Consider the following 27,682-nt stretch of genomic DNA (forward strand, 5'->3'; position numbering starts at 1 on the left):
TTTTTTACATAAAAATATTGTTTTTCAAGAAAATTGTTTATTGGTACCATTGTCAATAATCATTTCTCGAAAAAATGCGAAAACAATTTTTTACAATATTAATAGTTTATAACAAATTAATAATTAATTATTGCAAAATGGACCACGCAGTTATTATTTTCATGCGCTACCCCATATTAAAAAAAAACGTCAACATTGGTCCACAATTACCGGAGATATCGCAAAATTTTCGGGCAGTTAAGATTTGAAGTCTCCATTTCCACTTTTGAATGTTTCTGTCTTATTTCCCCCACCACATTCCAGGTGTAAAAATCTATTCGAGGACGTTTTTTAAAGGGTTAAAAATGACTATAAAATGCATACAGGGTAAGTAAGTTTTTTGTAGTAGGACTTTAACAGTTGATAGAGAATCATTTTTTAATAAGAAAAGTTCCTATAAACATACGTCTTAGAACGTTTCGTTTGTGAGATATAAGGTGTTAAAAACAAACTTTTTTTAAGAATTTTTCTTAATATCTCTAAAAGACCAACATATATTGAACTGAAATTTGGTATTTGGTATATCTGTTATCCATTTCACAAACCAGTGACGTGCCTGAGGTGGGTTATTGCCACCTTTAAAGAATAATTCCTACGCCCGTGGATTTTTCTGGAAAATAACATCATTTCTAAATTTGTTAATCCATTCTGAACAAAACAGCTCTCTTTAAATTTTTTATAAAATGAACGGTTTTTGGTTAAATTCATTTGGCATGAAACTGTTCCAACGATATTGGTACCTAATACATTTGTGAATTAATAAGAAAAATATGATGTGCACTGAAAATCAACAAAAACGATTGAATGAATAATAACAGTTAATAGAGAATCATTTTTTAATAAGATAAGTTCCTATAAACGTAGGTCTTAAAACGATTCGTTTGTGAGATATAGAGTGTAGAAAACAAACATTTTTAAGAATTTTTCTTAATATCTCTAAAAGACCAAATGAATTTAACCAAAAACCGTTCATTTTATAAAAAATTGAAAGAGAGCTGTTTTGTTGAGAATTGATTAAAAAATTTAGAAATGATATTATTTTCCAGAAAAATCCACGGGCGTACGAATTATTTTTTTAAAGGGGGCAGTAACCCACCTCAGGCACGTCACTGGTGTGTGAAATGGATAACAGATATTTTTGTTTTATTCACCATAACTAATGTGTTACGAATACCAAATTTCAGTTCTATATATGTTAGTCTTTTAGAGATATTAAGAAAAATTCTTAAAAAAAATTGTTTTCAACACGCGTTCTAAGATCTATGTTTATAGGAACTTTTCTTATTAAAAAATTATTCTCTGTCAACTGTTAAAATCCTACTACAAAAAACTGACTCACCCTGTATTTTAACCGTTATTATGAAGTTTAAGGGTGGATTGATTTAATCCCGAAATTTCAAGTCTTAATGTTTATGAAGTTGAAAAAAACGCTATCTCGGCTAGAAATGGTCCTAGAACAATTTTTTTTTAAATTCGTGAAAAGTTACCAGAATTACGAATATCAAAGCGGCTTTAAAAAATATTAATTCTTCGCAAAGTTATTAACGAAAAATCTTATAAACAAATTACACTATTTGTTTATACGCCGTTTTGAGGAGGTTAGCCTATGAAATTACAATTTCCAATTGCATATCTTGAAAATACAAGTCAAGATGAAACAAATGAGCTCTCATAAGGCTCTTTATTATAACGCTAACAACNTTAATTATTAAAAATGTACCGCACAGTTATTAAAAAAAAACGTTAAAATTGGTCCACAATTACTGCAAAATTTTCGGGCAGTTAAGATTTGAAGTCTCGGAAAATTTTTTTTTTATTATTTATCTTGTGAACAAAAAAAGGATTGTATAACAATAGTCAAATGAATAAATAATAACTTAACCTTAACACAACAGAATAAAAACACTTATTACTAAAAATAGTTTCGTTTTTGTTTAAGAATGTACTAAGGACGTTTTTTAAAGGGTCAAAAATTACTATATAATGCATTTTTTTCGATATCTTTAACCGTTATTATAAAGGTTAAGGGTTAATTGATTTATTCCCGAAATTTCAAGTCTCAATGTTTATAAATAAACAAGTTATGAATTTAAAAAAAAACGCCATCTCGGCTAAAAATGGTCCTAGAACAATTTTTTCTTAAATTCGTGAAGAATTACCAGGTTTACGAATATCAAAGCGGTTTTAAAAAATATTCATTATTCGCAAAGTTATTAACGAAAAACCTTATAAACAAATTACACTATTTGTTTATACGCCGTTTTGAGGGGGTTAGCCTATGAAATTACAATTTCCAATTGCATATCTTGAAAATATAAGTCAAGACGAAACAAATGAGCCCTCATAATGCCATTTATTATAACGCTTTATATTAACCGCATTTTTGCAATTGAAAAAATGCAATTTCTAATAAACAAATGCAAAAACTCGTAAGCAAATAAATATTTTTTTACCAAATTTTCAGGGTTTCTTAAGTGTAACAAAATACAACTTTTACTGCAGTTTAGAGACGATTTATACTATTTTCTTCTATTTATAGCAAATTCAAATTTCGCTGCTTTTTGCAATTATTTAAACATATTGTTAATAGATTTTAATTTAGCAGGTCTCAAATGGAGCGTTTTTTGAAAACCTATAAGTATAAACAAAAGCAAAAATTCCTGTTGGAGAGCGCTTTTTACTACAGCTAACTCAATTTTTGGTCATTTTTACATTATCATAATTGTTTAAACAAGGATCTATTTTATAGCAAATTTCCTGGACTTTAATTTGTTACATAACTATTTTTGCTGTAAAAGCAACGAGTAACGATATATCTTTAAAAATTTCAAGGACATTTAAATAAAGGGGACTATGCATATCACAGTCTATCTCAAATGTTGGGTGAAGCTAGACAAGGGGAAAGCAGAGGGCTTTATTTTCATCCAACTGATGCGCGCGATTACATCTCCAATGTCGTACATTTTGGATGGGTCAAAATAAAATATTTTATAGTCCTAAGTCAATATATTTCAACAGCTACTCAATATTTTTATAATAAATATTTATAATATTTTTATAACTTCTTGGAATCCCAATAACTGTAACCATTTCTTTCTTGTTGCACCATCCCCAAGCATCCTAAGAACGTTCACATTTCACTTTTAGAATACTGAGGCAAATTTTCAGTGAGACATAAAAATATATTCCCAAAGGAGAACATCAAATGGTTGAATGAATGCAACTTTCAGTTGATTGCATCTTCGGTATTTTTATGTATAAGTGAACCACCACCATATTTTTGCTGTTGTATTTATTCAGTTTTTATGCTCGTGCATTTAGTAAAATTGTAAATATATTTTTGAAAAGGTTTTTGTCGTAGAGGAAAATGAAAATGATGAATGATTAAAATTTGTAATGTTGGGTATAAGGGATAACATTGAAATACCTATAAATATATTAAATATAAATAATGTCTGTAACTTATTTGTGGTGCAGCATTTTCCTTTGATTTTAATGGCCAAACGTGGTTCATATTATTGTTTTCTTACTATTTCAGCAAAAATTTTAAAAAAATACCAAGTCAGTTTTATAAAATTTTACCGTTATTCAAATAAAAGTTACCCACACGCACGACAATGGCCACAGTTGCATATACATTCCAAAGTCACCTTCAAGCACGCTTACCTGTGGAAGGATAGCTGATGTGGATGTTTATAATCCAATTTCTTACAAATTCTGCACTGTCTAACCATATTCACACCTTAAAAGTTTATCCAAAATACATGTATAAACACTAATCACGTTTCACTTACTAAAATCACAACTATTTTCTAACAAGAGACGCCATATTCTGCCAACCACGGCAGAACGAACGAGGAACACGCTACAAATTATTGCGTAGTTGCCAAGTCTTCAAACATGGCAAATATGAAAAATGAAAAATAGTTTAATATGTACAGAATTTAACAATATCGTATGCATAACTTAATAATACTATCCTATAATAATAATTTCCACAATTGTGATGAAAATTGCGATAAAAATATTAAGTACATTTCCAGTATAATTATACAGCTAGCTGACAACAATGATACAATTAGACTGTGAATAGACCAGGCATCATCTAGAAATGTAAATAAATAAGTCCCCTTTATTTAAATGTCCTTGAAAAATCTCTTATTTTCCCAATTTATTACAATATGGCGGCGGCGGCAAAGATACGAGATGGCAAATGAAAAATTTTAAATGAGAAGCTCAAAATACGTAAAATTGCAATATATCAAAATTTTCCAGGTAAAGTCTTATATTATTGATTTGTGATGCAATTTGCATTTATGTGTATTCTATTTGTTATTTATATTTTACTTTTTTCGTTCCTTTCTTTCGACGTGCGTAAACACTGGTATATTTACCATGCATTTGAAATAAATCGATATTTATTCAGCCAAATTTTGATCTTGGCTCGAATCCCCACTCAGACTTATCGTATTAAAAAAAACTAAATAGTACATTCCTCTCGGGCCGCCAGCCAACTTAACGGGTACGCACAGGTCGCCATAACAATGCGGAAATCGTCTCTTCCTATTCTAATAAAAGCCTAAACCCGTGGTCGCAATAACCCCGAGCCTTGTTCCCTTGCAGAACCTGGTGACGCAGACCACCCTGCAGAGGAAGAAGTCCCTGCCCGACGTCCAAGACTTACCCAGGTCCACCGGCGCTATGTCCAGGGAGGAGGTGTCCTACCTGGGGTCGGCGCGACGGGAGGAGGTCCGGAGGCAGCTCGACGAGCACGAGAGGCTCCGCGCCAACCCCCTGCTGTACCTCGTCAGCCCGCAGGTCAAGGTGAGTGGCATCCCTAGGAGGCGAGGTTCACGCTCTGTTAGAGATATTTCAGTACCCTGTGCTCGGGTTCCGGGTCTTTGTGTCGTCCTGCAGTTCTGTTACCTTATATGAGTACTCTGGTGCTTGGGAGAGCGATTCGAACGCGTTTTGTTGGCAGATATTCATTATTATAAGCGATGGGGTCGACTCCTAGAGTAGAATTCCATATAAACATTATAGAAACAATGATAAATCGCGTCTCATTAGGTTACTAAGTTGGCAGTACCAACAACAGCCAATAGTAAGCATGAATGGCTTTCCATTATATGGAAATTTCAAAAGATGATTTGTACAAACTACGTATAATCCAACCAAATTACACTTGGAGAAAAAAAAATTGTTACCTGGACTTTTATAAGTGGAAATAGTAAAAGGGCTTATAATAAATCTAAAAAAAATAAATGCGTGAGCAGGGGCGGGTTGAAAAGTTATGAAAAATTGTATCATTGGGACTTCTGGCGAAAGTTCACGTCAAATAAAAAAGTATCCAATACAAAAGTTGTAGATCATGCAAAAATTAACAACTTTTGTAGAGGTCACTTTTTTACATAACCTCAAAATTTCCGAGAAAAATACGAAAAACCGTTTTTTTTCTGGTTTTTCGTTTTTTATTTCTTATTTCCGCAAAAGTAATTTAATTTTAACGAAACTTGATGAAAGTATACATTTCCGTCTTAAATAACCACAAATTTTTTTAGATAAAAAAATCAAGAAGTTTCTGATGTTCATTTTTTTCGGCCTGAAACGCTTTTTTTCAAAGAAAAATTCTACTTCAAAAAATCATCGTACAGAGTTCTGCCGGTAATAATTTTTTTCGCTTTGACATATACTTTTTGGCGAAATAAAAAAATCTGTAATCACAGTTCAAAAACATGCTCAAAAATGCAAAAAATAAAAAATGACACAACAATGAATTTTTCAGATATAGTTGATAATTTGTTTAAATTAAAAAAACATTCAAAAACTGATTACACCATTCAATTCTACGGAAAAAAAATAAAAAAAAATTTTTTTTCATTGTTTGACCCAAAACTTTATTTTTGTACAGTATTGCTATAATTAATTAATTAATTAAGTCGAATTACAAATGCACAAATGATAAATTATCTCCGGATGATTTGAGATTTCAGCAATACAAAAGTATTAACTGCAAAGTCTACTGTTGACGCGAAATCCGAAAACCCGAAATTTTGCAAAATCGTTTTATTTTTTTATGGCTTTATTTGAAAACGAATTTTAAATAAATTGCATATTTGCATTGCCACTTTCTTCCTCTATCCAATAGCGTCAACATTTTTGCAATCCGACGTTTCGTCTTCGAGGGGCCATCATCAGATTCATTTTTTTAAATATGTCGCTGCTATTTTTATGACAAAATCTAGTCATTTTTAATTCTGAATTAGATGATATTACTATTGTAATCGCTTAAAAAGGTTTTTAGCTATCATTTAAAATTTTTCCTGAGCACGGCTCTGAGCGCTTTCAAAATACCTGTATCTATTGGAGGAGAGAGAGAGAAGAGAATAAAAGAAAAGTTGTACCTAATAAAAAAATAATACGAATTCATGAAATATTTTATTATTTCTAATTAGTATTCCTAATAGTAGTAAAAATTGTTGGATATTTTGTGCGGTATTGACTTTTATACTGTTATGACTTCATCCAATAGATATTTTGAAAGCGTTCAGAGCCGTACTCAGGAAACATTTTAAATGATAGCTAAAACAAGCTAAAAACTTTTTAAGCGATTACAATAGTAATATCCTCTAATTCAGAATTAAAAATGACTAGATTTTGTCGTAAAAATAGCAGCGACATATTTAAAAAAATAACCCGATGATGGCCTCTCGAAGACGAAACGTCGGATTGCAAATTTGTTTTCAAATAAAGCCAGAAAAAAATTAAACAATTTTGTAAAATTTCGGGTTTTTCAGGATATCTCCGGAACTACCCGGAATTTTAAAACTTTCACTGTATATCGATGAATTCATCAAAATTAAAAAAAAATAAGTACACTAATCGATCCTACGGAAAAAAATTATTTTTTATATTATTTATTCACTATTCGACTTATGTTTATAGCAATACTGTACAAAAATAAAGTTTTGGGTCAAACAATGAAACACAGTTTTTTTAATTTTTTTCCGTAGAATTGATTGGTGTAGTTAATCAGTTTTTGATTTTTTTTTAAATTTAAACAAATTATCATCAATAATTGAAAAATTCATTGCTGCAAGTAATTTTTAATTTTTATTTTTTCATTTTTGAGCATGTTTTTGAACTGTGATTACAGATTTTTTTATTTCATCAAAAAGTATTTTAAAACGAAAAAAAGGATCAGCGGCAAAACTCTGTACGATGATTTTTCTAAGTAGAGTTTTTCTTTGAAGAAAAAGTGTTTCAGACCGGAAAAAAAGAATATCTAGGAAATTTTTTATCTATAAAAATTTGTGGTTATTTAAGACACAGAAAGGTATACTTTCACCAAGTTTCGTCAAAATTAAATTATTTTTGCGGAAATGAGAAATAAAAAAAGAAAAATCATCAAGTTATGTTAAAAAGTGACCTCTACAAAAGTTGTAGATTTTTGCATGATCTACAACTTTTCTATTGGATACTTTTTTGTTTAACGTTAACTTTCACCAGAAATCCCAATCATAACTTTTCAACCCCAAATAAAGCCTCCGCCGCCCCTGCTCACGCATTAATTTTTTTTTCGTTTATTATAAGCGCCTTTACCATTTTCACTTATAAAAGTCCAGGTAACAATTTTCTTTTTTTTCCCTCTAAATGAGTTATTTCGATCGGTCTAGTAAACGTAGAAAAGTATTAATATATTCATATCAAAACAATTTCGGTTCATCGACTGTCACTGAAGTACAATACTACTGTATTGCCTATATATCTCACTATACGTATTTAGAAAAGAGATAACAGCAGTAGCACGTCTGCCCGCAAGTATACAGGATGTACTCATATATTGTTACACTCGTCCAAGCAACATCGACACAAAAACCCGCTCTCGGTTTTCTCGTCTATCTACTTATTACAAGGCCTCGCACTGTTTCCCTAAGTTCGACTTTACCTAGGTTTTATCTGAGACTTGTAGTCCATATGAAACTATTAGTCAAGTGAATTTAGGCCGATGTACCTACGGATTGCCACGAAAATGCTTAGTTCCTCGTTACCACAACAACACAGGAGATGATAATGAAAAAGAAAACTAAACTTTTGAAACATTGTCAAATTCGACACTTTCAAAAATAATATAGAAGATAGTAGGGGTAATAATCATGAATATCTTCTCTTTGGTATTTGAATTTTGAATTTCCTTTTTGAATTACAGTTTTGTTTCTCAGTAGCAATGAAGATATCGAAATTTTTAACACATACATGTAAGAAGGAGCACATTTTTATACAATACACCTATATCTTACGATTGTGTCCTAAAGAGGTGAAATTTGTTTATTTGTACATTTATGAGAAACTGTCAAAAAATTCTGCTAGTCCTTAAATTCTTAAAAATGTTACTACTTTTTAAAAATTTTATTTACAGGGTGTTCAATTTTTGAACCGGCCAGTAGCAGAGTAACCCAATCTTTTGAAATATCGAAAAGTGTCCCTAGGACATATTGTTAGTGATTCTAAAAAGCAATTACCTTATTTCATATTGATTAGGTAGCTTAAGCACCCTTATGATTGTTGTAATTATATCCCAAACTACTTAGCAAAAGATAATTAATAAAAATCCATTGAATTCAAATCTAACCTTTTAGGAGGATACAAAATTTTGCTAAATTTTTCTGTTCCGTTCTTGAATTATGGATTTATTGTATTTAGAGTTACATATAATATCTTGCTTGGTATTGCAATAGGAAGTGCTAGTACCTATTCTTGTAGAGTGCTGAGATTTTAAAAATAACAAAATTCCAAGGTCATTACATTATGAACAACACATCCATAATTCAAAAACGCAATAGGCAAATGCAGTAAAATTTGATTGCCTCCCAGAAGGCCTGTTTTGAATTCAATGAATTTTAATTAATATTTGTTAATCAGTTTCTAGTTTAATTACAAGAATCATAAGTTTGTCCAAGCCATCTAACTGTTTTTTTTTTGCTAGACAATTGAAACTTCAGTCTTCACAATTACTTAGCCCAGGCGATAGAACATTCGAGGCGTTTGTATTGATTGCATAGAAAAATCCCTGGCCAATAAATAATTGTTTATAAAGTAAAATGTTGAAAAATAAAAAAAAAATTCTAAATGGTTATAAAAGTGTAAAAATAGCTATTTTTAGTATTGATCATTGTTTACTATCACAACAAGTATCTCTAAAAAATTGTGTGCCCTTTCTAAATCTTAATTTAAACCCACGGTACGCGATAAACTTTTTGAAATTTTCTTAATTTAACAATCCTGTCAATCAAAAACCACGCGACCGATCGTTGCAAAATTTTTAGGGTAAAATTGACTATTTGTTCACAAAGTTTCATTAATATTTATAAATATTTACTTATTAGAAATTGCTCCAAATATACATACGATTTTCTACTACTTTTCGCCCACTCTTAATGCAAATTCAACTTTTTTATTTGCAATTGTTGTACCTTTATAGAAAATCGTCAAATAAACAAAAAATAGAGAATGACTTTTTTTATTTAGGGCTTACTTTCAATGTTACGTGGGAAAATATGTCGAAAAACGGGTAATTTTTCGTTCTTTTTGTATGTTTGTTGTTCCCCTGAATTTAGCAATGGTTTTTTGGAATAGGCAAACTCGGATTCTTATTCTACATAATATTTGGGATTTTTCTGTACCTACAGCAAAATAGATGACTTCAAACACAAACGCCAAAGCCTACTTTTACTGCTCTACCACCTGGACTATACTACCTTCTTGGATTTTCTAATCTCTCTTATATATTTAAAAATATTGGTCGATTTACTTTGCTTGTGGCAACTTTTCGATGTTTCTTTCGTTGAGCGTTTGTTTTTTGCCCACCTAGTGTTTTGTTGTCATAACGTCATATCACATCAGGTGGATAGGTCGCTAGTTCACCTAAAAAAAAATCAGATTCGTATTCCAATGAACACGTATTATTACCCCGAAAAAACTAACCCCCCACTTAATGTCACACCCTGTATAAAATCAAGAAGGTAGTAACATTTAAAAGAGTTTGAGGCAAGCAGATATTTGTATAAAAAATGACGTAGAACATCAATCCACAAATAAAACAGTCGAAGCCGATATTTAGTGACGCGTTAATTTTGATGGGAAGCGTATTTTTTTCAGGTGTAGATTACTCACGTCCATAAAGATTATCTCCTTCTTCAATTCCTCACACTAACTTTTATTGGGTATAAAGTATAAAATATTTTGAGGTGCATGTGCCATCTGCGAAACGACGGGAGGTAATATCGGCACTTTCCAGGAGAGCGGCTTGTTTTCAAATCAAACGTCAGTCCGAAGACGACTTCAAAGAAATTTTCTGGGTACCCACTGATGAGCGTTTATGTGTTTACAACGGTTCGAATCGATTATTTTTTATGGACCGCGATGTTTGTTTTCGCAATAAAAATCCGCTCGCGGAACCGAGGGTGGTGCAGGGGCGTCGATGTGGGTGGGTAAAAAATTAAAATGGTAAATTCTAAAACGAAATTACTTTAAATTACCTTCAATAAATAGGGTCGTTTCCGTGAAATTCTATATAAACATAAAATAGATCAATAAATAGCGTGTAAACACTTCGCAACAAAATTAACCCGATGCAAAAAAAAAAGAATCACTACCGTTAATCTGATTTTCACGATATTTTTATTTAAATTTCAGTTTCCAGCATATACAGGGTGATGAATACCTCTTGGAAAATGTGTTTTTGTTTTTAAACTGCAGATAATTATAACAAAATTTTGAAAACGCTGTTTGCTTTCAGTTTTTTAGTTAAATAGGTTGCCTCTGTTTCGAACCGCACCGTTCAGGTTTTGGTTATCTTAAGAGATACAAGATCAAATTAGGACAAAGTGGCAGAATTTGGTGACGAATAACTTTTTTGTATTGGCGCCATTTTGGACATTTTTAAATTCAGCGCATTTTGCTGATTGCTATATATGTCATTTGCTATCGTTTGCTTCTTTGTGTTTTGTCGAAACATAAAATTATTCGCTTTTGCAAAAAGTGTTTTGAAAACAACAAAACATCCAACAGGTACTTCAAACAAAACTTCGGCAGTTGAGTTTAATTATCATTTCAAGATTAGAAACTCAGAACAAAGAATAGCGAGATATATTTCAAACTTATTGATTTATTAATTTGAAGAATATCTGGCTTTGTTTCATACGAAAATAGCATTTTATTATAACTTATATAACTTTAATATTTCGTACCTATACTTTCCCCAAACCACAATCGTAAATGAAATTGACGAAAGGCAAGACAATAGACAGACAAGATAACATGTAGACAGGACAAAACAAAAAACTGATAGGTCAAAAGAAAGTTTGAAAGACAAGACAACAAACTGACGATAAGAGACAGGACGAAAGACAAAACAAAAACAATAGAATAGAGTAGACAAAAGACAAGAAATGACAAGATGGTACTAAGAACTTTCATTGGTCATGTCTTATTATGGTACTAAGTTGGTAGTTCTAACAGCTAGCTAATAGCAACAACCCATGATACAAAGACTAGAAAGTATAATACTCCCACAATGGACATTATTGGGTTATTCTTGCGCAGTTTTTTAAGAATTTTTCTTGGATTTTGATATACTATTTGACAAAAATTTGCTAGTAGAACTGTTTTATTAACCATTCGGAAGCTTTTTTTTTTAAATTAGTTACGTCTGGACCTAATTACGAAAATAGTCTGATGTTTTAAAAGGCCTCGAACAAATCCAACCATTTTTGGTATTAAATATATATTTACGAGTACGTCTGCAAGCTTCAACCCGGATTGTTTAAATGTTTTCATTATCTGGAAAATGGAAAACATGATCTATTTATTAAAGAATTTGCCTTTGGTTGTCTGTTATACAACCGAAAATGGAACAATAGATTTGAAAAAGTCATTATTAATAGATAGTAATGTCGATCGTAACAACAATCAAAAGTTTGATACATATCAATCACAAAAAGACAAACACGAAAGAAACTGTAATGATAGATTAGCATTATTCGATCTCCACATGACGTCATAACATGGCCGCGGGCATGCGCAATATCATATCTCTTAGTCTTTGTATCATGTAATAGCAGCAGCCACTCTCTTGCGCGTAAATCTATAGTGCATTGGATTTAATGATGATGAAACGTATAATATTTTACTTGTATCTTGAACAAAACGTTCAAAACATTTAATTTTCGGCAAATATGTAGGTACATATAAAATATTAGAAAATGTCCTTATTGTGAAGTCCGCCCCAGCTTGCCGAGAAATTAAAAAAAAATATATACTAGATCCATTTTTTAGACGTTTCACGATAATTTGGAATCCGCTCGTCCTAGTGAATTTTTACCATTTCCACGTAACACCGCCGAAGTAATTCAATATCGGGTCGGAATCCCTCTGGCTCGGCTAAAATATAATTACTGTACCGTTCGCCGTAACTGGAATAAAGTCCTTGAAACTTGCGAGTCGACCGGGATCGATAACGGCTTGTTGCCCTTCGTAGACCTAGGATAAAGTATCTTTTCGATGTAGCATTTCATTAACGACCAAGAGTCTCGGCTTAATCGAAATTCACAACCATTAAGAATAATACATCGCTCCTGCTCACGTATAAATGATTCGTTCTTTTATTAATATATTTTATCCACAATCACCTTATAATCGGACTTTTATCCGCACATATGTATCGGCTTAAGTGATACTTTATCCACCACTGAGACAATAACAAGTAACAACCCTTGTAGCATTGTTGCCATCATTTTCGGAACGCATAACATCTGCCGAAGTTGGTGAAGAATTTGCACAAGTTACGGATGTCTCTTCTTGTAAGGAACAGCTATATTTTCCTTGGATTTTCCTTGCAATATCAGGTTTGTTAGATATAGACTCCTCCACATAACTTTCTGCTATAGAGGAGCTCTTCCATCCGCCATGCCGTTTGATGGTTGTAAAATCAGCACCTTTATTGGCCAATAAAGTTGTTGAAGTGCGCCTCATACAATGACCAGTATATGCTTCTGGATTGGCGATATTCAGGAATGAAGCAACTATTGATAGTACCTTCGTCAATGTGTTGAATCCAACAGGCTGAAAAGTACATTTTTGATTGATGTATCTTAAAAAGAATCTACCTATCTTGTGTTAGGCGAATTGGGCGCAAAGAAATATATTTTCTGCATATTTCAACAGCATTCACGCAAAATCCTTCTTCTATAATTGTAAATTTTCTTGAAATGCCCGTCTTGGTGTCAGGTATTGAAACAAGTAGGTAACTGCCAACGTCCTGTACGTCACTAATTTTCAAATTTGTAAATTCGCAGCATCGACAGACACCAGAAACCTCCGTTATTAGTGCAACCTAAAATAATTCAAAGTTCACTACTATACTCGTATACCTAACAACGTGCAAAAGGTAAAGAGATATTACCTTAATCATTAAATATTTTTTATCGGAAGCCTCAGTCGAAAAATTCTGCAATATGTGCTCTTTCCAATATCAATACTGCAGCTTATTTTTGCTTTGTATCCTCCCGATTAACTTTTCAAATAAGCAGTAAGCTTGTTATATTTTCTACTATCTATATTTTTGTAGAACTTTATAGTAGCCTTCAAGATCAAATACTTCGACCACATAGATGAAATTGCATATTTTTTGTTCAAATTTAAAAAATGTTATAGCATGATTTCTTCATTATTTATTCTCATTACTCTTCGTTTTTTCCTGAATACGTTAAATTCGGCGAACACTCTCTCGTAATGTTATCTGGATTTCGCTGGCAATAAATAGAAAATTGCTTCCTGAGCTTCTTCAAAAACAGCCACAGGAAGACAATTCCTTTCTTGCATTTTTATCAAATTCAGATTAAACTGTTTATTAAATAATTGATAATAAACAACGTACCATAGGAATAACAAAACCTACCACGTTTCATTGAGTAAGGTACTAGTAAGAAATATTAAGTCGTGCGAATATTTTTTTATTAAATTACAAATAATTATAACTCTACAAATATGATTGTGATGTGATTATGGATAAAACGTTGTATTGCATTCGTGTTTTAATTGCCTTTTATCCACTTAAAAATATTAAACGCTCGAACTATGTTCTCGCGTTTAAACATTCTTGTGTGAATAAAATGCTACTTAAAACTCTTATACAATAAATAAATATTGTCTAACAGTTGCAATTTTGTAGGTCTTTTATATGTTGGTTTATTTCATTAGGTTCCAATATAATGTAAAATTATTTTCAAAAGATTAGCCAACATTTTTAACAAAAAACCTATGATAAGACATGATAGAATTGCTAATATATATGATATGCAATGAAAGTTCCTAACATCGTTCCTACCATTACAATTTTCAAGTGCTATTTTAAGTTTCTAATACGAGACGAAATATGTATATGTGAAAATGAATGTACATATATAAAAACAACGATTCGGAAAACAAATCTTTTGTCATTTCGAAAAAAACAAAACAAGTAAAGAATTCTGGAACGTTATAGTGTCTTATTTGGTGGCAATCCAAAGGTACATTGGCCTCGACATTGAAATGAACTTTTCATGTAACTTGTCTGTTTCCCTTTGCTATCGCATTACAGAGATCCAATAGGTATGTTAGTTCTAGAACTGTTTACTTACTTTGCTACATGTATCTGTTTCCAAGGTGTGTCCATTTGAGAAACACTTATAATAATGGAAAAAATAATATATAATAAAAATCCGATAAATGTGTAGTGGCGACAGAAAAGGTTCATTCCACCACAACGGAGATATTTTTAAAAAATGTAATGTTTTGCCGTTTTTCATGATCATACTTAATTTCTGTTTTTTTAACAATCCCATTCATACCACGTGAATAACCCAAATTACTTTTTTGAGAAGATTCTATTTTTTTCCACTGCTGCAAAACCACTAATTAATTTAATATAAATTTAATCAGCCAGATTATTTGATCAAACCGATATTTTTTTTTCGAGTTTGTTATTTACGTCGTTTTAAATTTGTTCTACCTTCTTCAAACTATATTTTTTATTATAGGGCCTAAAATTTTTCACAATCACCAATAAATAACTTGTGTTTTAAGTTATTGTTATACAGGGAGATTTATTTTAGTTATGATTATAGAATAGGTACAGGCTAAAAGTGGTAGACAGAGAAAAAATATGCATTTACAACAGAATAATTATAATAATTAATAACAATATACTAATACGCTCAGCATAAAAATTAAAGGAGCAGAAAAATTTTCAATTTTACAATTTTACACTAAATATTACAAATGTCGAGAACAAACATTTTTTTTTATTTTGAAATTAAAAAAAAATTGAAAATTTAGTTTTTTCAGTTTTGATTTTTTTTCGATTTGATGAGTATTTAACGCGAAATTGTGAGATAATAATGCAAACATTTTGTTGCATCTTAATCAGCATTACATCTGCTTCGATAATTTTTTATAAAATTGACGATTCAGGAAAGGAAAACGGTTCCACTGATCGATTTCAACAGTTACAGGCCTGGTGGGCATGTATTGAGTTAAAAAAAACCTAAAAACATTGGTACATTTCGCAATATTTGCCAAGAATTCGCTGATTTTCCAAAACATCAGAAAAGTCATTTTTTGCACTTTTCAAATTAATGCTGCGTATAAAAAAATAAAAGATTTCTCAAACATACCAAAAGAACCTTAAAGAGGATTGATTCAGTTTTTTTAAACCCACATTCCCTTCGCTCTACGAGAGTTAGTTCATGAGATATTGATGATAAAAAAAGACTTTTCACTCAATAGCCGATATCTCAATGAATAATAATTGTACAGAAAATAAAAATAAACCAAATTAAAGCTGATGAATGAGGCTAAATGATTCTGGCACTGACAAAGCCAGAAAAAAAAATCAGACCCCATACACAGTTGAAAAAAAAAAAGAATGCAAAAATTTTGCCCTGCCCTTAATTCCTTTGAATGCCCCCAAAAGGAAAAACCTAAAAATTTTTCATATCAAGATTTCAAAACTAGAATCTTCAAACTTCAAGATGCTTTTTTTATTTTCTCCGCATTAATCACGAAATTACAGCATTTCAAAAGATTACTAAAAAAATGTGGAAATTTTTCTGATCTTTTAATTTTTTTGCTGACTGTATTTAAGTTGTTTTACACTGTCCCATCAAAACATACTGGATATTCCATTAAAAATAACAAGATTAAAGGTCGCTTCATTAAAATTATTGTAAAATTAAAAAAAGTTAATACTAGTGTTCCATAAAAAAAAAACAAAAAATATTAATTCCATATAAAGATGGCTACCTGTTGAAACATTCCTACGGCCGACCCCTGAAAAAAAATCTAATATTATCTTTGTCATACTAGTTAAGTGTCGGTGACTGCATGGCGTGACTTTTTTTTAGTATCAAATCAAAACGTGTTCAAATTTTATACCAGCAAGTCGTCGAATGCGAGCGTTTTTTTTCTTTTTTCTTAAGGCCTCCATAGACCCCTGGGCCCACCCCAAGCATTGTAGCTACGCCCATGCATTTGTAGCCGATATATGAAAAAATTGTTGGTGTTTACCTTCAAAATATTGTAAAAAAAAACACCTATTCTGCTTCTCATTGAGCGACGCAGTTATTAAATTTTGTGGTGGAATGAAAAAAACTTTCTCGGCTTCTCGTCACGCTACCCAAATGGACAGACCTTGTCCCGATTTATTATGTCTAGCCCTCCTGAACCCTATTGATTGTTCCGTGTAGGCCATGTTAATGTTTTAGTGTTGGCTAACAGCGTACTGTTTGTCCCTTTTGGTAACTTACCTAGGTCGAGTCTAACAATAAAGCGGCATGTATACGGCATGTAGGCTTTGGCTTCAGGCTTCCACGCTAGTAGCTATCAATTATTCATTAACGTACCTAACGATTTGCGCGAGCCCGGCTCACTACTGCGCCTTTTGTTCCAGCACGTTGGTTATTTACCGCACATTAACTCTCGGCCTGAGTGTTTTGTACATAATTACCTGTACTGCGGCGTAATTGTCGCATCTGTAATAGCCGTTTTATATTGACAATTTATCGATGAATAAATTGACGAAGTTCTTCATGAATTAATTCACGAATTTATTGGTAAACAGTGTGATTTTACACTGCTACAGACTTTGTCAAGTTTTTTAACGGGTGAATCAGTTCTACCAACGAATAAAAGAAGCAAATAATTTTCAAAAATGTCACCTTTCCACTCATAATTGTAGTGATACAACAGCGGTATCGTTTTGACACATATTATATAAATATTAGTGTTTGTAAGTAACAAATCAGTAAAAACAATGCAAAACTAGCACGACGCCACACAATTATTTACATATTCCGATAACATAACCTCATTACTGATCTGAGGCTGGAAATTTGTTGGGTTGGTGCTTCTGAACTTCACGAAGAAATTGACGAAAATTAGAACATGAACTTGAATAAATTCATGAAGTTATTTGACAGCAGATTTGATGCATTACACTTGTCCAAATTCTTGATGAAGCGAATTCATGAATTAATTGATCAATAAATTGTCAATGTAAAACAGCTATAAGTTTTATTTCAGAGTGTAGTAGAGTTGGTGTTGATGTAACTTAAAGGCAATAGTAGATTTTTGACGCAAATACGTTCATTGTAACAGTCAACAGTGTCCCAGTGAACGTTGGAAATAATGAAATGGAATATCTACTTGTTCAACATCGTTCCATGAACTTTCTTCCGTTCCTATTCTAAACGCCTTAGTTTTTGGCATATTTTTTAAATTAATATTTAGGCCAGGAAATATAGAGTTGGACGCGACTTTTTGTTTCGGCAAGCTGAATTTATCACTATAGATGCTAAATATTATGTACAATAACACATTAGTTTCCACAGTCATAAAAATGGGGGGAAGATTGTTTACAGGGTGGTTAATTGTATAATTTTTACGTAAATTCACGTTTTTCGCTTTTAACTTTTTTCCGTTCATTTCCACGAGAAAACAGTAAAGTGCTTTTTTTCGTCTTCAAAAGACCTACAAAACTAGCCCTCGAGCGTAAAAAAATATTGATTAGATCAAAAGTTATAAACAGAAGAAGTTTATTTATGAGTTTTGAATTAAACATTTATAAACTGCGTCATTATTACCAGAACGTTTTGGCATCGCATCCTCTCATTCCTTATCACTGTCTAATAACTCACACGAAATCTGGAATCGGTAAGTTGAATAGTTTAAAAGTTATGGCCTTATAAACAAATTAACTAATTATTAGTCTGGATGATCCCGAAGATCTTCCACAATCGCACTGATTTTTTTCATGATAGATTTCATAGTAATACATTGAAATCTATAATTTCTTTTATTTTAATTTCAAATTTGCAACCTGGATTTTTTTTTTATTTTTTAGCCCTAGTTGCAAAATGATATATACGACACACGAGCGTGATATACATAGTTATATATTATAACATATTCGAATAGCTTATGAAAAGAACTTTAAGTTAAAAAAAAATCGTCAAGATTCGTTGAAATATATAACTATATCAAGCTCGTGCGTAATATATTTCATTTTGCAACTAAGGCTAAAAAATAAACAAAATTTCCACGTTGCAAATTTGAAATTAAAAAAAAATATAGATTTCAACGTATTATTATGAAATCTACCATGAAAAAAATCAATGCGATTGTGGAAGATCCTCGGGATTGTCCAGACCAATAATTAGTTAATTTGTTTATAAGGCCATAACTCGTAAACTATTCAACTTACCGATTCCAGATTTCGTGTGAGTTGTTAGACAGTGATAAGGAATGAGAGGATGCGATGTCAAAACATTCTGGAAATAATAACGTAATTTATAAATGTTTAATTCCAGTCATAAATAAACTTCTTTTGTTTACAACCTTTAATCTAATCAATATTTTTTATGCTTGAGGGCTAGTTTTGTAGTCTTTTGAAGACGAAAAAAAAGTACCTTACTGTTTTCTCGTGGAAATGAACGGGAAAATGTTATAAGCGAAAAACGTGAACAAAAAGTCGCGAAATGGTCATTTCGCAGCTTATTTTCCTGGGCTAATTCAGAAAATACATATTGTACTTAATTAACATACAAAAAAACAGTTTTTTTCAACCAAAATAACTAATGAAAACGGGGCAAATTTCTACGCCACTGGCTTTTTTGAAAGAAAACAATTGTGAATTTTTTTTGCGCAACGAATAGTTTTAGAATTAATTATTTCATATCTATTCAACAGTGTGGTAAGATTGTTTTAAGGGAAAAAATAACTCGAAAATGACTAATTTTATGAATAAAACGCAAGAGTTTTTTTTTCTGTGAAATACAATAATTGCAAATCAAATAAATTTATGGAATTTCCAAAATACTCTGTGGGTAAAAATTTTGGGATTCTTCATAATTATGTTTTCCGCCATATCTGCCAGTAGTTACACAATTGAATATAAATTAGTGAATTTTTACCTTTATTTAGTTGAGTACCTAGCTGGTTTATTTTACTTTAAATGTCTTTAGAGATATTTGTGTTTTTGTGATATTATTCAAAAAATTTAACACTGTATCTCGAAAACTAAACCATTTAGAACATATTAATAGTAACTTTTTCCTCAAAGTTGAACAAGGATTACATCATCTCACTTTTTCCAACCATTTCCGGGACTGTATTATTGTCAAAGAGCTAAAACTATAGTTAGTAGCATTGATTAACTTCTAAACCTTTATACATCTAATGGTACCGCCCTTGTTTATTGTACTACTGTTGTGGCGTCACGAAATTTAATTAATTAATTTAATTTAATAACGACATCAGTAGCACTTGTTAAAACTATTACTAGTCTCTGAACATAAATTATACAGATTAGTACCAAGTTTATGACTATAAATTGTATGACTGCTGATTAATAAGTACCATATGGGCTGGCTATATTTCTTTGGTGAAATATAGTTATTTGTGTTGCGAGTAACAATTTTTTCGCGAATGAGAATTTTGTAACGTCATGATTGTAAACAATCTATTTTTCGCATCTATCCGGATAATAGGCATTTACCTGGGGCCCCCAATTTTTATTTTTACATATTTTTGTATCTATATTAAAACTTTTAAGTTTACTAACTTTTAAACCTTACAACCACTCTTTTTCTAAGGCCAGTCATATAATTTACACAAGTATGTAAGTCTAAAAGGCTTTTTTACACTTATATTCCAGTGCAAATAGTAGGCAGTAGTTCATTCTCAACATGTAGAACTGTGCGATGGATGGAAGGCGTGCGGGGAACGCACTTCCATAGGCGTATCATTTCAGAGGGATTCAAAATTTATTAATATAACACACGCAATTCGATGAGCGAAAATGACTCTACTGATCTACCATTATAGCACTGGATTATAGGCAACACTAATCACATTCATTCCAACAAACAGTAATAAATTAGTAGACGTAGGATGGAAATCTGACGTTTGAAAACCACAAATCGTAGAACCACCACCGCTTTATACTGCAGCATACATTTCAACGCAAAAAAAAATAAACTCCCAACTGACGCTCTTGTGATTTCAGGATTGGTTCTCGCGTCAACAGTTGGTCCTTGTAGTCCTGTTCATCAACATCTCGCTGGCCATAATGTTCTTCAAGCTGCTGACATAGTACAGGTTGAGCGTCTAGGGGACGCTAAACACGGCCATTGTTATAAACAAGATTAAAAAAAAAACTAGACAATTAATGTATTGTTCTCTAATCAAAAGGACGTATTTTTACAGCATCTCTAGCTACGTCGCGGTGGCGACATACTTCATATTCGCGTGTAAAATGCTGTGTCGTTTTGGGAACATTTTCCGCTGTTGGATTTTTGTCAGATTTTATGAAATGTTTATAGACGTGTCCCGTTGTATCACTGGCTATTCAGTCAGGTTTAGCCGGCCGCTTTTCTATGGCACCCGTTTATAAAAAAATCCTAACCACAACGTATCAAGTAGAAAATGCGGTTAAAGTATCATCAACCTGTTTTGCTTAGTCCAATCATAGTTGTTATCCCACTTCTGATGCTCAAGTTAGCTTATGAACGAGTGCCATGAAAAGCGTTATATTTTTCGTTATCCAGTGATAGAACGAGACGAGTAATCAAATTATTTATTATATTTGACTTGTTATTATAAGCGTTAGAGCAAAATATATTTTAGTTGTAGCTTGTATATCATTATATTAGACTCTAAGTCAACCAAATTATATCTCGAGACAGGCTGAGGATGCTCAGTTTCAGCAGAGATTGCTTGACAAAAAATCTTTACAATCCTTAAATTGTTCCGTGTTCAGGTCGATTCTTTTTGCTAGGAATCGCAATCCTTTCATTCTCTTTATTCTGTCATATAAAAGTAGGTCATAATTTGTCATTGAGAATTTGTGGCAAATTGACGTCACGTCATGATGACTCTTTTGGAAGAAAGTACACAGTGTCCCAAGGAGAGATTTAGCTATAAGAACCATGGAAAAATCTAGCGCACCTTTTTCTAAGATTTCGACAATGCGTCCTAATCTTTTTTAAACAAAAAATGTTATGTTGAAATTAAGCTTCGAAATAATTTGCTATTTCTATTTTTGTAAAGGCTAGATTGAATGAATATTCCTTATCCCTAGAGTTAGTATTTTATACATATAACTTTACACTAAATTTCTAAACCTGAATTTTATTTCAATTTTCGGTTTGTTTTAATCATTTTATGCACCTATTAGTTGTAGAATATCGCTGTAGGGGACGTTTTATTTTCTATTTTCAGTTCCTTACATTCATATAAAGGTACACGAATTGGTGGGGCAGTAAATATTCCCATTGTGAAATCTAACGACGTATTCCACCCTACATTTCTTACCAAAGCCTATTGGAACAAAAACTATTAGACCAGACACCTGAATTCGTATAACATTACCAATATGTGTTGTATATCGCGTATGTCGCATAAATGGTTGTAAAATGGCATAACCGGCTCCTCTTCAATAAAAAATGATGAAGACTTCTTAATACTCCAACTAGAGAAAACGTTTTAGAAAAAGAACTCGGTATTTTGGTGTGTTGCTGCAATCTACTTCAAAAAATCTTGTCTTATGGTCATTCTAAGTGAGTTTACAAATTTTTTTTTAAAGAAACAGTTTTAAAAATTGCTTTTCAGAAATAGGATGAATTTGCATGGTTATTCGGAGATGTTTTCCAGTATTAGACGATGAATAGTTAAGCGACCAAAGATGAAAGCAATGAACGCTTCTACTGTTGCCTAACAAGTCTCTAATATTTCTAACATCCCGCAATACTTAAATGTGTTTGATATTTAAATTATAATTTTAGGATTTTCGACTGAACCCAATTATTCTAATTTATTAAGCGGCTTGACCGTCACAACATCTAGTATAACGAATTCTGGAATATAATTTATACCTTTTAGTGTTAGTAAAACTCTCAGAAGCTGATAGGAGGAAAATCCAACATGTAAAAAATCATGCTAAGAATAAACATAATCACTGAACGATTTAAATTAATCCAATTTTTATATTCAGATGGCCTAAATTTCTTTTTATTATATGCGGAGCAAAGAATGTTTAAAAACAAATAAGTAGAATTTCAAAACCCACTTCCAGTCAACATTTTGATGATTTTCTACATCGTTGACGTTTCCTTATCGCGGTTTCTTTTTTTTTCTAAAGTAAGCTATACCTTGATTTTGTTAATACGTATTTGTAAGAATCTCTTGCAGGCGGGAGACATATACGAAATGGTTTGTACCTAGATAAGTTATTAAATTATATTATATAATATGGTAAATTAAGTTACGAAATTCAAAAATTTTTCACTGTTTAGCTCCTACACGAGAGAATTACTATACTTATAAATTTGTAAGAAAGTTTTCTAAACTATTTTTGCGTGCCTTGTTCATCTTTATAAGTGAAGTAGTGTTTGTAATTTGTGCAAACATATTTGTATGATATGAGCATTATAAACAAAATTTCTAGATTTATATGGAACCGATAATATTGTGTACTAAATACGATGTGTCTATCACTTTATATTTTCAATTAAAATAAACAAAAGGGCCGACTACATTCTTCCCTTAGTCATATTGACTTTTAGCATCGTGTTTTATTTCACCCGCCCCAAAAAATAAATGCCAAAATGAAACCATACAAAAAGAGGCAGGTAGGTAAAATTAAATAAAATATTTTGTATTATGTACTATTTGATGATAATTATCATTACTAACTTAACTTTTATGTATTTTGTGCGTTAATAATCTCACACATTAGTCACATTGTTATTACATTAAAGTAAACTACAATTTTGTACTTTTATGGATTTTTAAATTTGAATCATTAATTCGCTTTGAACTATTAAGAATTTGAAGTTGTACATACAGTTCTCATTAGATCAAAAACAGCTTAACCCTAACCATCTTTGTCTCAAAAGATCACTTTGTTGATTGAATCACAAATATATTGTTATAGTTACCCTTTATAAGTACACATTTTTCTATTCAATATTTTTGCCTGAATTTTATTACCTCGAGTTTTTGGGTCGCTGATAACCACAGATCATATATCATTTGTATACTGATACATTATTAGGATAGTATTATTCTATTGAACAATAATTATATAATTTGACCACATGTTTGCATCAGTACAAATTCTCATTAGTTAAAGAGATCTAACCTTAAAATTAAAATTTTCGACATGTTAACTAGGAATATTTTAAGAAAAGGTTTAAAACACGCCGTTCCCTGTAAATTATTCTCCACTGTTACCTCTAACGTAAGTTTTCAGCATGTGCTCCTCGATCAAATATAAATTGTCAATAATTTTCAGGTCACAAAAGCAGAACTGCACCCCAGAAGAATATTTTCAGGTATCCAACCAACAGGAGCTATACATTTAGGAAACTACTTAGGAGCCATAGCGCAATGGGTAAAATTTCAGCAACAAAACGAAGATATGATACTGAGCATAGTCGATCTGCATGCAATGACGATACCACATGTAAGACCTAATTTTGAACAACGTGCTGTGGTTATTACGTTAATTTACAGGACTATTTTAGGAACCGAAAAAGTTATCTGAGAATGTCATGCAAATAACGGCCACCCTTTTGGCTTGCGGAATAGATCCAGAAAAGGTTATTTTGTTCCAGCAATCGGCGGTGCCTGCACACACTGAACTTTGTTGGTGTTTAGGATGTGTTTCAACAATGGCTAGGTAAGAGGATGGAGTTAGTGATAATTTTACTGTATATAGGTTTTTATTTTAGGCTAGGGCACCTTCCTCAATACAAAGAAAAATCCAGGGATATGAAAGATATACCTCTTGGACTGTTTGTGTATCCTGTGCTACAAACTGCCGATATTCTTCTTTATAAGTGAGTATAACTTAGTGCTAAAGAAGTTATTTACAGGTTAAACCACTTTTTCGTAAATTACTGTGATTTATCGCCATTTTAAGGGCAACTCATGTCCCTGTAGGAGAGGATCAAGTGCAACAGATCCAACTTGCTCAGGAATTGGCGAGGATGTTCAATAACCGATTTGGCGATACGTTTCCTGTTCCACACTCAATCGTGACAGGTAAAATATTGTTTTAATCTGAACGAAAAGATGTGAAGATACTTTTAGGTACCAAGTACGCTCGATTAAGGAGTCTCAGAGATCCCGACAAGAAAATGTCGAAATCAGATTCTGATCCAAAGAGTAGGATATGCTTGACGGATAAACCTGATGATATAGTGAGAAATATAAAGAAAGCAGTGACAGATTTTACTTCTGAGGTAACGTTTATTTATTTTCTCTTATTATTCAACGAGTTTTGTATCTCTTTAGGTTACATATGACCTAGAGGAACGACCCGGGGTTTCTAATCTTATCAGTATACATTCGTTTATTACAAGTAAAACTGTGGATGAAATATGTGAGGAAGCAAAAGGCTTAAGCACTGGACAGTAAGTTTTAATATATTTTTGACACAAATTTAAATAGTTCTTCTCCCATTCTTTAATTTCTTGTCTTAATAATGTTTTAGGTATAAAATGGTGGTAGCCGATGCGGTTGTTTCGTATATTAACCCAATCCGGGAAAAAATATTGTACTACCTGTCGGAACAGCAGTATTTGTTAGACGTATTGAGGAAAGGAAGCGAAAAAGCTGTAGATATATCTGAAAGGAATATGGAGGAAGTACGGTACAAGTTGGGATTGAAGTTTCATGCTAAGAGCAAAGATAAGATTAAACTAAATGTATCGTAATAGTTTAGGTGTGTCAATTTTTATTAAAACTTGTTTTATATTATGAACCGTGTAAAAATTAATAAAATAACTTAAAAATTTGCACCCTTGATACATAACTGATTTTTCAAGGCATTTCTCCATGTTTTAGAAACTATTAAATTAATTAAATTATTACATTTTCATAAGAATTTCACATATTTTTTATTTTTAGAAAATGCTTTTCTCCACTCTACCGTTTTGAGACAATTTTCCTTACTTTGCTTACTTTTGTCATTCTAATAATTATTTAAAATATTGTAAATGTGTCCAGGAAAAACAGAATAAATACTGTACGTTTTCTGTGTATTTCATTAAAGAAAAGTGTAGTAAAATCATATAAATGGCATCGTTTAAAAAATGGTAATTTAAAACGGAAAAATTGTACTTCTCATCTACTTAAAGTTTCTATTTAAGTATATTTTGTTTTAAATAATGGATTTTTCGACTATACAGGGTGATTCACAACTTATCCAAAGAAATTTGGGAATAGATGCGTCATGAAAAATAAAGTCAATATTGTAAAAAAAATAATTTTGTTTTGCGAGAAAAAAATTATTGATGTAGTGTTTTCAACCTTTACTTTGCTGGGCTACTGCAGTCTTGTGTCATTTGCCTACGAGGGCCCAGGCAATTCCAAATACTGAAATCCGATTTTAATATTATGCGATAGTGTTTACATTAGTTTTTCAAGTGTCAAAAATGGCTTACATGTATAGCAAGTCGGAGTTTGTGGATATCGTTTTAATTTATGAAGCAAGACAACATTATTTGTTATGGTGAAGCAAGACACAGGGTTCGTAGTGGCCGGGAAAACCGGGAATACCCGGAAAAGTCGGGGAATTTGTTATTCTTCATAAAAAACAGGAAATAGTCAGGGAATTTTAAAAATATTCATGAAAGTCAGGGAATTTGATGTTTGCAACTGGAAATTTTGTGAAAGCCGGTTCTTGAAAGAGAAAACTATTTGTGGTTTTGAAACCTTAATAAGAGGTTGTTATGGTATGAAAAAGATCCAGTCGAAAAAAAATTTAATGCATAAACACCAATTAGTATGTAAAAATGAACTACAAGTGACCTGTTTTTTTTTATAAGTCAGGGAAAACCTGGAAATGTCAGGGAATTCTTTATTACTTTTGAACTATGAACCCTGAAGACAACATTTGTGTTAGTTCGTAGAAACTGGGTAAGACGGGCCCAAATGTGTTTACACGTCGGTGGACAAAATTTGGAACGGTCAGGTTTGTCAAATTATTTTATTAATTAAAACCACTAATTAATCATATTAATTCATAAAAACAATAGCGGCAAAAGCAGTTGAATTTGATATAAAATAGATTATAAAATTTTATTTATTTCTTTCAATTTTTGTCCGTTCGTTTTCTATTACACTTTCCGCCGTATCGGTTGCCGACTGAATGCTTCACCTTGGGCAAGGTCAGGTTTTACAGTGGACCAGTTTCTAGTGCCGTGCATAAGTGTAATTTTAAATCATTTTGGAATTGCACTTTTTGATTTTTTTTACAAAATTGTATTTGTAAGTTCCCTGTACATTCAAAAAATTTTTTTAGATAAGTTTCCCTGTATTTGTTTAATTGATCAACTGTTTTTCTCAATTTAAATTTTTTAAGGCCTAAAAATCGACCAAAGTTCTCGCTATCTAGAAAAAAAAAGACGAAAATTGTCCATTTTTGTTCATGTATGTTCACAAATCATTTTTACAAAATGGACAGGAGTAATTGAACGAGCATTTCTCATCTGTTTATAAAATTTTACTTGTGAATGCGAGTTAAGGCCATTAACTACTTCTAAAAATGCAAAATTTTGTCAATTTTGAGCAATTGCATTAATGGTGTGTGCAAATATCGCCATTTATTCGCTTATTTCACTTACATCCAAAGCAGTATATGACATTAGTCAAAAATAATTTACTAGCGAAACTGGTCGACAAATAAATTTTCCATTTACAAAAAATTGGCTGAAAACCTTCCGACTTTTATAAAATTGGTCATTTTTAAGGACCAATTTAGACAATTTTTAAATATTCTAATCCTCACTAATCTACGAAACGACGCTCCATGCTTGAGTGCCATTCAGTAATGCCAACAAAGGATTCTAAGGATTTTTTGCTTGGTAGGGGTAAGAGAGGGATCAACCAATTGGAGGAAATGGTCAGCAAAAGGAAGAAAAGAATGAGCTGCTTTCGTTGTAACGAATATGTTGCTCTTGGGAATTTTAGTATTTTATGCAATTATAACAAATAAAAAAATCGGTAATTTAAAATTCATAATGGGTAGGCATAAGTAAGC

General features: G+C 31.7%; 2 protein-coding genes across 3 annotated transcripts in view; both read left to right on the forward strand.

Moving 5' to 3' along the window:
- Positions 1-23,197, forward strand: part of LOC108914296 — a 39,501-nt gene extending 16,304 nt beyond the window's left edge. Inside the window, exons 2-3 of one of the 2 annotated variants that reach the window (XM_018720071.1) lie at positions 4,663-4,863; positions 20,642-23,197. In XM_018720071.1, coding sequence (XP_018575587.1) covers positions 4,663-4,863; positions 20,642-20,728 — 288 coding nt within the window. In that variant the 3' untranslated portion in view covers positions 20,729-23,197. The remainder of the gene's footprint in view (positions 1-4,662; positions 4,864-20,641) is intronic. The other variant, XM_018720070.2, reaches the window with a different exon arrangement.
- Positions 23,198-23,782: 585 nt separating this feature from the next.
- LOC108914295 (tryptophan--tRNA ligase, mitochondrial) lies at positions 23,783-25,435 on the forward strand. The gene is made up of 8 exons (XM_018720068.1): positions 23,783-23,875; positions 23,930-24,100; positions 24,162-24,316; positions 24,369-24,476; positions 24,560-24,681; positions 24,730-24,881; positions 24,934-25,052; positions 25,133-25,435. Exons 1-8 carry the CDS (start codon positions 23,798-23,800, stop codon positions 25,353-25,355), a joined length of 1,128 nt encoding a protein of 375 aa, XP_018575584.1. The 5' UTR covers positions 23,783-23,797; the 3' UTR covers positions 25,356-25,435.
- The last annotated feature ends 2,247 nt before the right edge of the window (positions 25,436-27,682 follow it).

This window comes from Anoplophora glabripennis, unplaced genomic scaffold (genome assembly GCF_000390285.2).
Source record: "Anoplophora glabripennis isolate ALB-LARVAE unplaced genomic scaffold, Agla_2.0 scaffold990, whole genome shotgun sequence".
Taxonomy (NCBI): Eukaryota; Metazoa; Arthropoda; class Insecta; order Coleoptera; family Cerambycidae; genus Anoplophora; species Anoplophora glabripennis.

Excerpts from the sequence above, each read along its gene's own strand:
- LOC108914295 (XM_018720068.1), top strand. The coding sequence starts at position 23,798 with ATGTTAACTAGGAATATTTTAAGAAAAGGTTTAAAACACGCCGTTCCC. Across the intron at positions 24,101-24,161 it reads ATGCAATGACGATACCACAT|GAACCGAAAAAGTTATCTGA; the intron begins GTAAGACCTAAT and ends GGACTATTTTAG. Across the intron at positions 24,882-24,933 it reads TGACAGATTTTACTTCTGAG|GTTACATATGACCTAGAGGA; the intron begins GTAACGTTTATT and ends GTATCTCTTTAG.